We start from the raw sequence: 18,563 nt of genomic DNA on the forward strand, positions 1-18,563 counted from the left end.
CTTGACTAAATTGAAGTTGGCTTCGTTTAATATACTAGAAAAACAGGATATTTTTATTTTTAAAATAAAAGTTTGGGTGATCAAAATTACTAGAATGTACCTGGGAAAACAGGTTACCCTACGCAATCAATCCCTAAAAAAATCTTCAATTTTCTTTTATTTGTTTGCCGTTTTCTTTAGCAATGAAATATTTCATCACATGACATCACATTTTCAAGTCTGAGAATTGGCACTCATGGATGTATTTGTTACGATAAATATATAAATCAGATATTATGCATACTTACCAATCATCTTGGTAAGTTTAATAAATTTATTACTATTACTACACATTATGTATAATACCCACGCATCATTGGTAAATTTGATAAATACTTGAAATTTATTGCCTTTATCTGTGATAATGCATAACAGCCTAGCGTAGTTGGTGATAAATGTGTAAAAAAAATTCCAATGAATCTATTATGTGTGATGAATATAATCGGACCTCGATATAATGATACAATACATGTATGAATTATATATAGCAGTGTGTGTATTTCTCAAAGTCAGCTCACATTTTCTGTGGTTCCCAATTTCGAGACGCAAATGCAAGCCGATCTCCCCATTAAAAAGTCTTGGCACAGCAAGCAACAATCCTCCTACAATGGTTCAATTATTCAAGATTAAAAAAATTGATGGCAGATGGCATCACTACATATAACAAGCATTACACAGTAACAGACTTTGTTAGGTTCACAACACACATTACCACATGTACCAATTCATTATAAATTCTGTAGAGAAATTTGTACGAGGTGCATGTGTAGTGAAATAGTTGTAGTGTTTCTCAAAGTGTGCATCTCTACGAACTGGTGATATTGATTTGTGTGCCTATTTATGCTTTGAAGTAGTTCTTTTATAAGGTGAAATATCTACTAAAGTATTCTGGAGAGTCACAGATGAACCATGAATTAAGCAAGGAAGCCGCGAGTGACAAAAGTTTGAGAACCACTTATGTATAGTATATTATATAGTACGATTTATCATGGTTACCAACAATGCAACATGGCATAATCGCCAGTAAAAGTAATTAATTTGGAGAAATTTGTCAAACCTGCCAAAATGCTCGGCAATTATACGTAATAACCTGATTTATCACATTCACCGTAACATATACCACCTTTAAGAATGTTGTTGAATTGAACAAAACTGCTTTTTATATGAATTAGATTTTTTTCTTTTTTCCTCGATACTAACCGGTTGTTTGATAATTATCTTCCACAGTGTTAAGGAATCTGATTACCTGTATACCATGGATTTCTTGCAAGCCATATCAGAGGAACTTCAGAAACAACTGAAACGTTAAATCGAAATCATCTTCGAAAGCTAATATATGGTATGGAAAGTAGAGAAGAAGGGGGAAAATGCAGAGAGACGTACTGTGTTCATCTTTTATAGCGGGCACTTTTTTTTATTTAAAGAAGAAAAAATCCAATTTAAAATCGAAACTTTGGGGTTAAAAAAAACTTTTCTATTGGGTTAAATGTTTTGAGCTGAGATTTTATTTTTTATTCGGAGGCACGTAGCATGAGTTTGCACAATCAGTAACTTTTTTTTAGTTTTCATTCGTGGAACAGAGGGTAAAAAATAATCACCTACGGAAATAGATTCAGAATTTAGCACTTTTTATTAATTATTTTTATACTTCTCGAAGCTGCTAGAGGTAGTAGTGATTGACGTTGATGTTAAGTGTGTATATGTGTACATGGGCGAGCATATGTATTTGTATATACTGCGAGGTGGCAGTAGGATGTACTGAACATTTTTCTCCCCTATATTTTTTATTGCACAGCAAAACCTTGATTATCCAACCATAATCAGAACATATCTATGTCAGTAAATAAAAATTCCCAGTCACTTGAATATACATCGCTCTAAGGGTCTTTTGTCGTCTACACCAGAATTTCGCAGTGTATGGTCTGTGGGTGGTATGCAGAATTGAAAATTTAAGTTTAATTAAATGAAAATTATTCAGTTGTACCAAAAATATTAGTGATGTTCCTTCCTATGGGAGTAATATTCCTCCCAAAAGAGGTTAGACCCACATAAATTAGTGGTACCTCGACCTGTTTTGAAAATTTCACTGGTGATGAATGGTTCAGATTTCCGGTTCAAACGGAGCATCGCGAGACAATCCAACGCAACAAGAAACCAAAACTAGGAACTCTGAGTATTAGTTTAATTTAACAAGGAAATTTTTAACAATTAAATTATCAACTTTCACAAATTTAGATGAATAAATTTTTTCACAAGTTGCCCGTTGCTTGTTTGTATTTCCAGTCCATGTGGGGGTCAGTTCATCACAACTTGGAGTGCGATATCAGTTCCTGTGTCAGCAGTTCCTTTACTTCTAAAGTCTTACGTGACAGCCACCTTGAGTGTAATTTAGGAACGTTGGTAATTCATGGAATTCCTGATTCCCAGCTGGAGTCAAACGGCAAAGTGAGAGACTGCAACTGAATGCAAGTGTGCTGAGACTATCTTATTGCGGCTATATATACAGCCAGCTAAAGGAGAAACAAACTCTATTTGATATGCAAATGTAGTATGCTGTCAGCAATGATTAGTCTGTGATTCTCCAGAACCACCAAATGGCAATAGCAATGCCATGTTTTTTCTATGTAAACAGTCACTGAGCATCTTTCTGTGACATTAATTTTCTCACCTTATAGATGTGCCGATCCCAGATATACCTGACTTGCGATTTCAAAGTGAAATTTTAAATTAAAAATATATCAATTTTTAAACACTTATTATATTGATTGAGTTGTTCATTTCCACCCACCGCAGATCCATATTGTTTCATGGTTTTTTACAAAACAAAAAAAAAAGAAATGTGCTGGGAAACAGATCCACACCAATTATCTCATATACGCTCAACAGATTTACTGACAATTAACGAATTCATCAAAATATTGCAAAGTTTTTGTATTGAAATAATTTCTAATTAATCTCAATGCTTTTGAAGGAATACTCAAAATTGGTTCTTATTTGCAAATTTTAACTCTATTCATCTTCATTCAAGAGACTTTCTGTCTGACCTTGGACAAAACTTTCCTCATCTGTTAATGGGGTTTCATGTAAATGAGGGTTGCATAATCAAGGCTTTACTGTATTCAGATTGCTCGAAATTCTAATCATTTACAAATTATGCCCATTTGTTTCATCGTTTTCATTATTTTTGAAAACAAATCATATTTTATTGAACTTGGGAGAATTCACTCACAAAAAATGTATTGATCTTATCTTAGGTATTAATTAATTTGTTTAATGGTGATCATTGGTTCTCGTTAATCGCAAATATGAAAGTTACATATTTCTTTCTCAATATATTTATTGTAACATTTGAGAAAGGTATTATTTTGATGTATCTTGTAATGTTATTGCTTGGAATCAAATGAACAAGGTTTTACCTGACAGCGATAGTTTTTCACGAGCCTTTTCCCTTTCTAATTTATGCTGTTTTTATGAGCTTTCTAGTGTGCCAAAAGGTCTGTTCAGTTTTCCTGTATACATATCAATATCTCTGGCATGTTAAGGTCCCCCCCCCCCCTGCTTGTAAAGTTTTATTTTCATGGTAAATTTAGCTATAATTGTTTATAATACGTAACTTCGCCTAGTATTGTTTTGATGATATACACACGTTAGAAATATGACCAGTACATTCTAAAATCTGAATTGTATTTTGAGTTGTACCACTTTCAAAGCAGGGGTGTGATATATTGGTAACCTGTAAAAAAAATTTAAAAATTTATTGAATACGTATTTAAATTTATGCAAATTCAACAAGTATTTAGTCATTTTAGTACTCTTTTATAGCATATCTTCACTGTTTCTCACACGAAATGAAAAATTGTAACTATCATCAAGTTCATTTTTCATACTTTCACTCTACTTCAAGGATTGGCATTAGCATCTAATACAATAATCCTTCACTATATTTATATGTGTATGTCTTTTGCTCTAATGCTAGTGACATTTTCGACATCTGAATTCATATTGTAACAGGGTGCAGTGTTGCGAGGGACGACTTGTTTAATTTTTTTCCCCTCGTATCGTTCTCTGATGTTACCACAAAAATTACATTGCATCATTTCATACTATCCTGGGAGTAGCCTATAGTCCTCCAAGCACGAGATGAGACAGACTTGGCCACATCACGTTGGGTGATTCTATTTTGTAGGATGAAGAACCAAACAAAAAAAAAAGCTCAGTTGCTTATGAGCGATTCTTTATACGTAATCACTTTACCTCAGGGTTTAACAAATCCCAAGTGAACATGTAACTAAGAAATTAGTATATTGGTGCCTAAAATTTTTTTTATGTGCAGTTACTAAATTAGAGAATCTGAGTACAACACAAAGTTTTTCTAATTATATCCGCTATGAATACTGAAGGTGGTCACTATGTCTTTTGGAAAGAACATTATTTTTAATTTTTTTTTCTAGGGGATGTTTGGCACCTTTTTTTAATTTGCCGAGCCCTGCTTTACCTAAACTAATAAATAGAATCGTGGATGTTACATAGCCGTTATCTGTGTCTTATCTCGTGCTTCAAGGGCTAAATGTATGTTTCAATAACATTTTCCAAACCTAAAACAGTGTCTTTTAAGGGTTCGTCAATGTACTTGCTACATGAAATAAGTTGAGGTCTATATGCCTACTGATTAGGTTGAGCTTAGAGAAATACCACAAAAAAAAAAAAAATTATAGTTTCTTACTCTTCAGTGAAATTTGTTGCACATTGTACACATCAAAAACATAGAAATCCTTCTACATAGAGTTTTGAAACAAAATCTTATATTGCGACATCTGTTCACATTTATTATTTTTTGCTACGTGTTATTTTCATTTCTAAATGACGCCGGCTAAAATGCCTACATTTTTCGTTGATTCTTGTTTATCGTCTGTTTTATGTTAATTCTAATTTATTCACCCGAAATGTCTGTTAACAAAAATTATATTTTGTTTTCCGTATATTTTCTTTTGGTGTGTTAGTTACCAAAATTATCTTATTTTGCTGAAATGATTTATCGATTTTTGAGATGGGAAAAGTCTAAAGTTCATCGATATTTATCAATCATTTTTTAAAAATTTGTTTCTATCATTCCATTTATGTATGTATAATTATTAATGCAAGAAGAAAAAAGTTTGCGAATGGATTTTATTGCAAAGCAATTTTCCCGCTTTGGTTAATTATTACCAGGGAGAAGGAAAAAAACACGAATGTTTCTGTGATAAAATACCAAACCTTTCACACGAATTTTTCTTTGTATGTTGCACTTTTTTTTTTCTTTTTTTAAATTATCGCCATCCAATAAAAATATACATCTGATATCTTGTTTTGATTGTGTTACAAATTTCATTGGATAAAATGGAAAAAGACTGCCAATTACAGCTTGTTTAACTCTGACCACGTGTACTGATTTGCGAAAGTTTCTACTGATGGCTGAAGTGAGGAGAGAAACTTTTCAACTACTGTTGCGGGGAAATCAAACCCATATCCTCTCACTCATCTTTGCATCAGCCAGCTGTTGAAAACCTTCGTACGAATAGTGGAGAGTGATATCATCCTAGGAAGTTGCCATCCGGTGGCAGTGTCAGCAATTATGAGCTTTTGTCCTGTGTTAGGTCCGACTGTCCATGTACAGTCCTGTTCAGTGCACACGAGTTCCAAGGAAAGATTGAGATATTCGTTGCCTTTGTAGCCTAGGGTGTTCACCCAGAAAGTGAAAGTACGTGGGTCCGATTTCCCACAAGGGCAGTTGAAGTTTCTTTCTTAAATTCATCTTTGCGCCAGCGAGCCGTAGAACCTAACCTTCAATTTTCTCTTGCGGTATCTGGTCATCTTAATATACAAATCTTGCTTGATCTGTACGTTGCCCTACAATACTGCATGAATGGAGTTATGGGCCTATTTCCTTAAAAAAAAGTGAACAAGCTTCAATGGACAGAATTTTCTGTTCCAAGTGTGTTTTGTTCGTTATTAGGAAGTTCCACTGTATGCGTGTATACTGCACATGTATTGGCATATCGTGGCCCCGCCTAAGAGTTCATTTTTCGCCATTTGGAAGTTTCCTGTCTCTATTAGTGTTTTTATTTTTCACCTTTGTTATCAATTATCTATATTCGAGATATCAAATTTCGTGTTTTCCTATGAAATACGGTCAGGAGAGTACTAATGCAGTTTGAAATCCATGTCGAAGTACTGCAACTTTTGCTGCCATCTATCAAGGAATTATGAGAACTTTAATTTTACAACCAGAAAAATAAGACTCGTGAGCTCTTTGTTTAGAAAGCAAACAAAAAATCAACTATAGTACTATTTGTAAACGATAGTTTTTTTTTCTTGCTGGTCAAAGCCGTCCAAATTCTTAGATGTCCACAAATATGGTGGCTTATATCTTGGATTTGAAGGAATTAACATTTTCATGGGCGAGATACGCCCCCCTTCCCCACCCAGCGTAATGGACATGAAGACAGGTTTTGATATAACACATTCTCCCAACAAGAAGACGCGGCAATAGTTATTCAAATAACCGGCATAAGTACATTATCATCCAATTCCTATGCATTACTGATGTAAATATGGTCGGTCTTGACTTACTGTTCCAGAAAACTGCTCTGCTTTAACTTACGTAGAAATAGTTTGACATGACATTTTACGTCCTTTATACCTACAAGGGCTTTAGGACCGCTTTAAAATAAGAATTTACACTATGTAATATGAAATAGTTTGAAAAATATACAAAAAAAAAAAAGGTTTACTACCATCTAGTTTTCAAAAATGATACTAAATGCGAGTTTGTTTTTTTTCATAAGTATTAGATGGCAGCAGTTGATGGTAATTCGTGGGAAAAATAGATCAAAATTCGTCCAAGTGAGAAATTTTGAGTTCATCAAACAAAAAAATTAAATTAATGCAATGCTTTTCTATTGTAAAATACTTGGTTACGTATTTTTCCCGCTAGATAGCTACAGATTTTTCGGAATGCGGGAGGAAAATTTTGCTGGAAGAGGTTACCATCACTGGATGGAAGCCCAGCAGCTCTATTATCGGTTACATTTTCCGATGGTTCTTAGTCTATCGATAGATGGCAGAAGCAGTTCCATTTTTCGTATGATTTCCTGTCTGTGGATAGATAGCATCAAAGGTCTTAATATTTGAAAAAAATTCGCAAGAAGAGATTTGTGCAGGGCTCCCTTTTTGTGGTCTCAAACTTAAGAAAATAAAGTTATTTGGGGGTTGGCAAAAAATCTAGTTACGGCCCTGCCCTTTCAAACTGAAATTACTGTTCTAGGAAAAATGATGAAAAGGCAGATTTCAAGAAATTCCGAAAAGTTCAGCCTCTCCAAGTTTTGAGAAACTTGCATTTGCTATACAAGAAAGCAAGGGCAACTCAAGAAAAAAATCTAGACACACTCCCCCCCCCCCCCGAACCTATTTTTGGTACCTGCTGCCAATAGGTTTTTTCTGTCTACAAAGCTTTTTTTTCGCACTTTCAACTCTGGATTTAGCTCCCCCATTCTAGAGCCACCCCTGTAAGGTTTATTGTAATGCAGCTTTTTGAGGTAAACTGTGCTTTTTCACATTGCAAAACTGACGAAACAAAATATACACTGACAAAGACTCAAAGACAGGTACTCAAATAATAAATGAATTTATAGATGGACAATTTATGGAGAGATAACTGTTGCTGAATTACACTCAGTTATAAATTTCGAATCATTTTATTTTTTCCATTGAAATTTGAATTCTTTTTCTTAACGATTCAAATTTAAAAAAAAAAATGGAATATATTAAAATTTATAACATGACAGCATGCAACTAATCACATATTCTTCTGTGTACAACCGCCTTATCAATGAATAGGTACGAGTTACAGCAGTTTAAATTATGTGGTTCTCGATTTACAAGATAGCAGTGAATGCATATGCAGTAGAACTTTGTATAACGGACACTTTTCCAATCCTGTGGATAAATGTGACTTCAATTAATTTTGCTACCCATTAAAGAACATTCCTTGTCAGAGGCGCCAACATGAAGAAAACATTGGGGGACAGGGGGAATGAAAGTTTATAGTTGTCCCATATAGCACCCGAGTGGATTGGTGGTAAGACACTCGTCTACCACCATGAAGGTTGCTGTCACGTTCCCATGTTCAAACCAGAGGGAGGATATATATTTTCCCTAACCAGCTTGAAGCGGCTAATGACAGACAGCGCCTTCATTTCCAGCCTATGTCATTAATGGCTGTGAATTGCAATATGGCCTGAGTCAGTTTTTGGTGAAGTGGTTGTCAAGTATAAATGAGACACTTGTAAGTAAACTAAATTTTCTTCCGTGTGAATGTGTCCATTGCCAACATGCTCTACTACATATTATAATGGCTAAGATTGAGTAAGCTGGATTGTGCCAAATTTGGCGATAATTTTTGGTCGCATTTGTCGTTACTGATTACATTGGTGCTTTGACTTTTAAAATTCTTCACTGGCAACAATAATGATTTTCAAGATAACACGCTATCCTTATCTACATCATCATTTTTATTTCTTATCACCAGCAACTTAGGTCTCATTATTGCGTTTGTCGTCATTGAAATTTATTTAGGCTGAAAACCTGTTCTCTATCACTTCCTTGGGAAATTTTAAATTTTTTATGAATGAGCATTCTTAGTCATTCAGATGGGAAAAAAAAGTTTCATCGGAATTCGGCACGATACCTACAAAATAAATGTTTCTTACCCAAAATATACCACCAGCATGGTTTCGAATAGCAATTACAACAAGAAATTTGTTTGGCATTGGGTTCGCCAGAATAAGAACTCAAAGCCCAAATATAATGGGCAGATTCCTCATTGGTTCTAGAATTGCTCCTCAGGTGTTCTAGCTTGCTAAAAAAGAAGTGACGATTTTTTCCCCCATCAGGCATCTTGATTTTCATTATATTGAAAATGTTTGGTGGACAGAAAAATTGTAGATTGACAAAGAGCAAAATCCTTCGCTAAGGCGCGCCAAATTTGACGGAATCCTCGCTTACAGAATCTTAGCCATTATAATTATAAAAATCAGTATAAATACTTGTAAATCACATTTTTCATTCAAATTTTGATTCATTTAAAATAAAAAAAATTCTTAGCAACATGATACAAATAGAAAAAACTTGAATAAATTAAAATTTTATAACACAATGACAGTGCAAAAGCAATTGCATATCTTCTGTATAAAATCATCTCATCTCGATGAAGGGAATATAATAAGTAATTGTAGGTTCAATTCTTCTGGGACTCTCGATTTGAAGGACAACAGTGAATGCATACACAGCAGAACTTCTCATAACAGACACCTCACGTCAATGGACACTTTTACAATCCAGTTGAATAGGACTTGATGTCCATTATCGAGAGGTGTCACTGCATAATATAATTATAAAAATCAGCCTAAATACTTGTAAACAAGGAACATGATCACGCAAGTGACGAACATCCCGATGAATAGGATGAACTTATCTTGATAGGTACGTCTCTCGATAAGTCGCATCACAGTGTTAGACAACCCTAAAGTGTTCGCAATGTCTAGGATCTTCTTTTGGGCACCTTTAAGAGTACCCCGCTGCTCCTTAAGGTTCTGAAGCACATTGCTACCGCTCCCCAGGAGATCATCGACACCTCTGTGGACGTTCTGGAGGGATCTGTTCTGGACGAGAGAGTGGTCTATCATGATACTCGTCGCTTCGGCGTCATTGGTCCGGAAAGTCTTTGACAGGAGTTCCTCCCTGGCTCTCGCATCTTCCTCCTTGGCCAGCCGTCGGTGAACTGCGTTCTTCAGGGCAGTTCTGTAGTGGTTGCAGTCGTATTTCAACTGCTCGACCTGGGTTCTCGCGGTCATGCGCCTGTGAGGTAGCTCCTTGTTGACCATGAACGACAGCTTCTCGCAGTTGATGCCGGTTTCGTTCAAGATGGCACTTATCTCATTCTCGACGAGGTGCGCTTCGCTCGGCGAGCTTTTCTCCAGTTTCACGAAACAGTGATGAACTTCCTCTAGGAGGGCACTCGTTTTGTGGTACAAGGCCTCCATTCTCGCACCTAACTATCTCTCCCTCACAAACGAATAGGCCGTAATGTCAACATCAATTTATTTCTTTCCCCCCTAGAAAACATCTTGATCAGCTAAATAGATACACGTATCACAACTTTTTTTCTTTTCCAGCACGGACGTAGACACATCACATGATGTCCGATGACAGATCTGCGCGTTGATGACGTCAAAACTAACAATGTCAGAGATAGAGAGAAAAAAAATCTAAACTTCACCGGCGGCCATTTTCTGGCAAAATTGAAGTTGAAAAAAAAGAGAGAAATCAATGACCATACAGCCCGCATTTTCTATAACGCTATGGTATTTGTTCGTAATTTTAGTTAGATTTTTTTTACTAAACGTGTTCTGTTTTAATTCGTATTTTCAATAAAGCCTACTTGAACTTTGCTGAAATCAGTGATTGTAACCTCATCAGGCATAATTTCTCTCAAAATTTCCACTTTTCATTAAATTTTGTTCATACATTTCAGAGAATGTGCTGTCCTCCAACGGTGAAAATACGTACTCAAGTACGTATCATCACAATTATAACATTCGGTTTACGAACAGTTTTGGTTTACGATAGTGTTACTAGATTCGAAAACTGAGAAAGGAGGACGCCACCGCTCGCACCCTTAATGATGTCATTTCCACAGATTTTCACAACAGATGGTGCTAATTTTCTTCAAAAAAAAAAAGAAACCCACTCTTTACCATGATAATTTTTCCCCACTTTAAACAGAACCACTATTAAAGTGGGAAAACCACAGAAATAACAGAACCGCATGCACAATATATGTTACGGATAATTTTATAAACCGGTTATTATGCATAATCACTGGCTATTATACATACTTACCAACCATTTTTGTAAGTTTAATAAATTTTGTTTTTCACCTTTACCGGTGGTTGTGTGTACAGGGCCTCAAATAGGGGGGAGCAGGCGGGTCTCGTGCCCCGGGCGCTGGACCCGAGGGGGCACAAATTTCATTCTGAAACCTCTACTCCAACATTAAAAGGGGGCGTCGAAATGTGCGCTTGCCCCGGGTGACCAAGCATCTAGTTGCGACCCTCTATGTGTAATTACCAGCTCGTATCGCTAAAATATGATAAATCGTAAATTAATAACTTAAATTTATCGAAAATTTTGCTCAATTTTCAGTCTAGGATGATGAATTCGATCAGTGATGTTGCTTATATTTAAAAACAAAATTGATAAATGTGAAGAAAGCTAACATTGCAATGAGATGATAATAATTTATGCGTTTTCATTCTTATAACACTTATTTTCATTTACCGTGCTAAGGTGACGTAGTCATGAGGAGAGCCAATTTGCAAAGTATAATAACAATAATAATACGTAAGAATATTGAGGCTCTAAAATCGTATTCAAACGTGTATGACGAACCCTTTTTGCCAAAAATAGGAGAGTGGTTATACATGGATAGTAAAAGAACCAAGAGGTTCCTTATACGCGTTAAAATACGGTAATTTAGTTTTTATGGCAAAATATATGTGTAGTGCACCCAGTGCCGTAGCTAGCCATTCCTGAGCTCTGCGCAAGGATTTTCATTTAGGCCCATTCTGCCCTCCCCCCCTTCCGAGTGGGCTTTGTGCGGGTACACCTATTGCACCTGCCTAGTTACGGCACTGAGTGCACTCATCACGTACGGGAGAAACTGATAAGTGATTGAATTCGAATGGCATTTTCGCATGATTTCTTCCATATTTATAATACTTCATAATTACCAACTTCAATCGGGAGTTATGTATAATTACCGGTAAAGGTGTCACCGACAAATGTATCAAATTTACCGAAACGATTGGTGGTTATGCATAATTGACCTTATTTAAGGACCGTATAAATTGGTTAAAATTTGTTTATCCCTTCAGAATTGCAGACCTGGTGGAAAGGGGAGTAGGATGATGACGGCCCCAAAAAGCTATACAATAGCTTTGAAATTGAAACGCAAAAGAGAAATTAAATTAACAGTTCACCCCCCATCGCTTTTAATGAATTGTGCGCACCTTTTTTCGGTTTTATTACTTCACCTGAAGCAGGGAGAGGGGTTTCCTTTCTATACCTTCGGAAGTTGGTTTTTTTTTACAATCTTTTGGGAGTGCTGTTTTTTTTGCCAGAGGAATCAGCATTGAGTTTTGATTGCAGCCTATTTTCTTTTGATCATGGATCATTTTTGTCGCACCACGGTCATTTTCTGCACACGAGGGCTAATTAGACCGGGACTTACAATTTATTGCTGATTCCGAACGGCAGGCTTGTTTTTTATACTCATCGAGAGGTTGGTGCGTTAACCCCTCTATGGGGGACTCCCTGCGGTAGCAATGTTTTGCTGCGGTCAAGTCACCGTTTTTTTTTTGTTGTACCCCTGTGTCAGGAAAGTCCTATTTTCTTTATTCCTGAAAAGAATAGGTAACCCTATCTGCTGCTGGTGAAAAAACAATAGTGTTCTTAAAATGTATATTGTGGTTTTCTTTTCCACAGCTGTTTTTCCAACTGTCAGTTTTATGTTATCTTGGGGAAAGCTGGGCCATAGTGAAAATAATACTTCAATGCTTGGAGGCAACTTGGATTCGTCTGGGAATGTCGAGGGCGTTGGACAAAGTTTGGACCCCGACTGTCAGTTTTATGTTATCTTGGGGAAAGCTGGGCCATAGTTAGAATAGTATCTGCAATGCTTGGAGGCAACTTGGATTCGTCTGGGAATGTCGAGGGCGTTGGACAAAGTGTGTAAAAATGTGTGTGTGTGTGGGGGGGGGGGGGAACACACATACGCTAACACTCGTGCCGATGAAGAGATATAAACTATGTTTCTCAGAAAGAAAAAAAAGTGATTCCGGAAACCTGAAAAGGAGGACAAACGGACAAATTTTCTAAAACGTTGAAGGCCGCTTGAAATGACACCAAACAGGAGGATGGATGGTAACCCTAGTTTACGAACACCAAAAAAAAAAGATTCTTTATACGAAATAATCTTGTTTTACGAACACGCAAAACGGCTTAAATCCTGAAAGAAACATATTTCACAAATCTGATTTTTTTTACGACAGATTTTGTTTGAAGAAATATATTTCATCAGAATAAAGTTCCTTTATCTGTGGATATCAGACGTCCTCTTTTTTGATATCATTTCAAGCTTACATTTCAGAAAATTTACCCCTTTTTGTCCTCCTCAGGTTTCCGGAAATTATTTTTATTTTTTCCTGGGGAATTTTTTTTTCACTCTGAAACGCATATATCGCTTGTTTTTCCCTACTGAGCTATAAGTAAACTTTACTTATAGCTCAGTGTTTCCCCCCCCCCCCCCCACCACGCATTTTTACACGCTTTGACCAATCACCTTCGAAATTGCCAGAAAGTTGCCTCCAAGCGGTAGGTGCTATATTTCAGGGTTGGCCAACTTCTTTCTGTTCGCGGGTCAACATAATGGTCAGCTACAGCGTCGCGGGCCGCATCAGTGGTGCAACTACGGTGCATAAGCCGCTCCATTATTAATTGAATTAATTAGTTGGTTATTAAATTAATGTCGTCACTAGAAATAAGACGTTTGCAAGCAGTTTGCTAATCAAGAAATCTGCTATTGGAACCCGATAGTTCAAATAATGATCACAAATTTAATTTTTTCACGGTACGTTTACTACACGGTACTACCTTCTCGCGCGGGCCGCACAAAATCACTTCACGGGCCGTATGCGGCCCGCGGGCCAGCTGTTAGCCACCCCTGCTATATTCTATAGTCCAGCTTACTCAGAATAACATGAAAAGACAGTCCGAAAGATAGCTCTGGAAGAACCAAAACTGCAACATCCATTTTAAGAATACCATTGTTTGCTCACCAACAGCTAATGCTGCGTTGTGAAGTGGAGGTGAGGGCAGTGCCGTCTTAACGCATGGGCCTAACTGGGCACGGCCCGGGGCCTCAAGAGAAGAGGGGCCTCACAAAATGAGATTCGGTTGAAATTTTCTAGAATTTACCAGGTAGGGCCTCAGAAAAACCACTTGGCCCGGGGGCCCATGATGCTCTTAAGACGACCCTGGGTGAGGGGGCTGTTACCTCTTTTATCCTAAAATAAAACAAATGGGATGCAAACAACACAGTCAATGATGATTCTATGGTGAAATCACCTGTGGCAAAAAGGTAACACTCCCAAAAACAAAAAAACGTGATGGTAGGGAAGAGTAGAGTTATCAAATTCGAAAACTGAGAAAGTAGAACACTTGCACGCGCAGCCTTAATGCTACTTTTCGTAATTTTTACAACAGATGGCACCGCTATACTCTACCTTCCCTTATAATAAGTTTTCCCATCGTCTCTCAATTTTATTCTTTTTCCTGGAGCATGACGAGAGGTTTTCTTTTACCCTGTCTTTTGTTATATTTATTGGCATATCTGTAAGCTTACATTGCTTTGTTAAGCTCTACCCTTAGAAGGAAGGTTTTTTTTTGGAGAAGTGTCGGTTTTTTTCTCTCTTAAAGAATTAGCATTAAGTGTTGTTTGCATCCTATTTCATTTATTTCTGGAAGAAAGAAAAAAAAAAAGGTAATATCCCCTTCGCCCCTTAAGTACATGGCACTTGGCTGTTGATGGACAAACAACGGTATTCTGAAAATGGATGTTGCCCTTCCGGTTTTTTTTGGACTGTGTTTTCCATATTATTTTGGACCAGGCTGGGCCGTGGTTAGAATAGAGACAATAGCTTGGAGGCAACTTGAGTTTCTCTACTCTGAAAATTTATAACATGATGCAACTAATCGCATGTTCTTCTGTATACAATCACATTATTCGATGGTGATTGGTCAAAGCGTGTAAACATGTGTAGCCTATGTGTGGGGAGGGAATACACTCATAAAACAATCCCATATCAATGAAGAGATTTTTGTTTCAGAGTGGAAAAAAGAAAAATAATTCTGGAAAACTGAAAAAGAGGACGAAACGATTAATTTTCCAAAACGTAGGAGGATGTTTAAAATGACATCAAAAAGATCCCGTTTTTATGAATTTTCAAAGTTTCTACGGACTTTTTGCCTACCCTGTATGATTTATATTAACGACACAAGACTTTGCCCTGACATCATTTTTACTTCATTTTAGCATTTCATCTCTTTCGAATTATGGTAATTTTTTCAGCATTGGTTTGATGATAACCATTGGCTATGCACATGAGCTGTTGTAAAAGTTCGCACTAGAAATCTTCGGAATCCTAAGAATGGGTAAAATCATATTTTACATTCCTACGGTAAACATTTTTCGGCTTGCGAACGATTCGGTTCATTTACGAACTTCAGGAACGAGTTAAGTTCGTAAACCGAGTGGTAACTATAAAAGTGTAGCATTGCAATTATACAGGGTGATTATAAAAAAACTATCCCGACATATGGGCCCCTAACTATCATACCATTCACAGAAACTGAATGAAATTTTGGCATAAGGTATTTTGAGGTATGCGCTCAAGAATGATATGGAAAACAACAGTGTCACTCTAACAGTTACGGTTACAGTGAGAAAATTTCGAAAATATCAAATGGCAACACCAAGTTTTTTGTTTCGGAATGTGATCTCCATTGTGAAAAACCCTAAATAGCGTTCGAACGGCAACTGTAGCATGAAAATCACCGGCGGTAGATAGGCTAAAAGTGAGGACAACCAATAAGGACAGAGAATCAGCATAAAATAAAGCATTTTATTGTGTTTCACACATGACCTTGTGGAGGACTAATCAGGCTGGGATCTCAGCCGAAGAAACGGTGGGACGAATTAAACGAACATTAATGCTCTGGTGCACGGCAAAGTCCTTTTTACTTTTTCCTTGCCTAGCTCCGGGGATTTTCGTGCTACAGGTGCCATTCCAACGCTATTTAGTGTTTTTCAGTATGGAGATCGCATTCCAATACAAAAAACTTGGTGTTGCCATTTGATATTTTCGAAATTTTCTCACTGTAACCGTAACTGTTAGAGTGACACTGTTGTTTTCCATATCATTCTTGAGCGCATACCTCAAAATACCTTATGCCAAAATTTCATTCAGTTTCTGTGAATGGTATGATAGTTAGGGGCCCATATGTCGGGATAGTTTTTTTATAATCACCCCGTATATACACTGCTGGCCACCCAAATTGCAACACCAAGAAAGACAAGAGATATCGCAACAATATTTATTTTGTAGATAACATGTTGACCAAGCATCAAATGATTAAATTTATAGACTTCTGTGAAGTGTGGTTCCTGCCAAAATCAGTAGCCAGAGTAGCCGCCATTGTTGGAGATCACCGCTGCCACACGCCTCGGCATTGATTCAAAGAGACTTTGGATGTGTTCTTGGGGTACAGCAGACCAAGCAGCTTCCACGCGTTGCCAAAGTTGATCTGGTGTGGCAGCTGGGTATGTAATCTGGGTCAATCGTTGAGCAACCATGGACCACATGTTTTCTATCGGCGAAAGATCCGGAGAGCGAGCTGGCCAGGGAAGCAATTCAATCTGGCGATTGACGAAGAACCTTTGGACAATGCGTGCCACGTGTGGTCGCGCATTATCCTGTTGAAATATGGCTGTGGGCAAGCCCTGAAGGTAAGGAAGGACAACTGGCTCCAACACCTCGGAGATGTAGCGCTGGCTTTTTAAAGTACCGGCAATGCGTACTAGAGGAGTGCGAGAGTGATATCCAATACCGCTCCATACCATAATACCCGGTGCAGGACCAGTGTGGCGGTGCATAACGCAGCTGTTCAGCATCCTCTCTCCACGGTGTCTCCAGACTCGAATCCGACCATCGTGGTGTTGCAGACAGAAGCGTGACTCGTCAGTAAAGACAATTTCATTCCATTGTGCCGTCCACATCCTTCTTTCATCGCACCATTGGCGGCGGAGACGTCTGTGGTTCTGCATCAAGGGTACACGAAGCAATGGACGTCTTGCGGACAGACCACTCTGCTGTAAACGGCGTCGAATGGTACGCGCAGACACTGGATGATGCGGTACAGACTGAATGTGCTGTGCTATGGTTCGTGATGTGGCTGAGCGATCCCTCACTGCCATACGCCTGTCATCACGTGAAGTGGTGTACTGAGGTGGATGCGATCGAACACGTCGGTCCGTCGTACCCTCCTGCATCCAACGATCACATATCCGCATTACAGTTGTTTGGTTTCGTCCAACACGACTACCGATTTCCCTGAAATATAATCCACAATCTCGGTAGGCCACTATCCTCCCTCTGTCGAACTCGGATACTTGATCAAAAGATGATCGCTGTTTTCTACGAGGCATAATTGATCGTTTTTTTTTGAAAAAACCACAAGAAAAACACAATTGCCGTACTTTAAATCGTCGAAATCTCCAAGCCTTAAATAGCGCTTTGAAGTGGCGCCACAGGCGCGCGTGATGTGCGTCTGCGCTGAAATTCTAATCATTTGCATATCTCACCTCCGCTAATGCATGTTGTAAATTTCATATTATTTGCATGCTTCCTTCAGGGTGTTGCATTTACGGTGGCCAGCAGTGTATATATATATATATATATTTTTTTTTTTTTTCAAAGCAATTCCTTTGTTTGATGGCCTCTCAATATTTCCCACAAATGCCAAGAAAATTCCCACGAAGACCAATTTTGGCCTGTTTTTCCCACACATATCCGGCTGAAGTCAAGGATCAAAATTATTTTCTCAAATATTTAGAAATTACGTACATCAGGGCAGGGGTTCTCAACCGGTGCTCTCTTGGGGAACAAGGGACGTTGTGCACGTCCCAGGGGCTCCGCGGTGACTCGAGAAAAATAATGTAAATCAATAAATTTGATAGATAAATAAATAAAAGAGGCCTACAAGGTTCTGTCGTTAAAATTATGTACAAAAAAGGGCTCCTCGAGTCAAACAGGGCTCTGTCATGGAAATTATAAACTGGATAGGGCTCCGCGAGTTGAAAAAGGTTGAGAACCGCTGCATTAGGGTATATAACTAGTCTTCCTTTTTTTACAAACCGAGCACAACTCCGGTCTATTGCCATGGACAATTTACTACCGACTGAGTTGTGCCAGAAGCGTAAGTGTGTGTGCACCTAACAGTCTAGGTGCGTATATAGAGTTACCAGAGTCGAAAACTGAGAAAAGAGGACGACTGCGCACGCACCCTTAGTGACGTAACTTATCAAAATTCCCAAAATAGATGGCGCCACTGTTCTGAACAATAAACCTTCCTTCCCCCCCCCCCCCACCAAGAAAATAATTTTCCTAACTCTATAAAACAGAACTGCAAAAGAAACAGAAGAAATCCTAGGAATTTCGGCAGCTATTGGTGAATGCGTGTACGAAAAAACACAAAACACTCATATCAATGGAGTCATATCAAAACACTCTTTCAAAATAGAAAAAAGATTCCCCCTGAAAAAAAGAAAAATAATTCCGGAAGCATGGAAGGAGGATAAAAGGGTGAAT

The 18,563-nt window shown here is 37.8% G+C and overlaps 2 protein-coding genes across 2 annotated transcripts in view; one reads left to right on the top strand and one right to left on the bottom strand.

Moving 5' to 3' along the window:
- Positions 1 to 5,376, top strand: part of LOC149081804 (isocitrate dehydrogenase [NADP], mitochondrial-like) — a 42,875-nt gene extending 37,499 nt beyond the window's left edge. The window contains exon 11 of the mRNA XM_089235574.1: positions 1,267 to 5,376. Coding sequence (XP_089091700.1) covers positions 1,267 to 1,348 — 82 coding nt within the window. The 3' untranslated portion in view covers positions 1,349 to 5,376. The remainder of the gene's footprint in view (positions 1 to 1,266) is intronic.
- Positions 5,377 to 7,686: 2,310 nt separating this feature from the next.
- Positions 7,687 to 10,344, bottom strand: Membrin (golgi SNAP receptor complex member 2). Its single transcript, XM_089235575.1, has one exon. It carries the CDS (start codon positions 10,116 to 10,118, stop codon positions 9,477 to 9,479), a length of 642 nt encoding a protein of 213 aa, XP_089091701.1. The 5' UTR covers positions 10,119 to 10,344; the 3' UTR covers positions 7,687 to 9,476.
- Between the last annotated feature and the right edge of the window lie 8,219 nt (positions 10,345 to 18,563).

This window comes from Pholcus phalangioides, unplaced genomic scaffold (assembly GCF_987345545.1).
Source record: "Pholcus phalangioides strain wild (caught in Gottingen) unplaced genomic scaffold, Ppha-v1.0 ptg000009l_1, whole genome shotgun sequence".
Lineage (NCBI taxonomy): Eukaryota > Metazoa > Arthropoda > Arachnida > Araneae > Pholcidae > Pholcus > Pholcus phalangioides.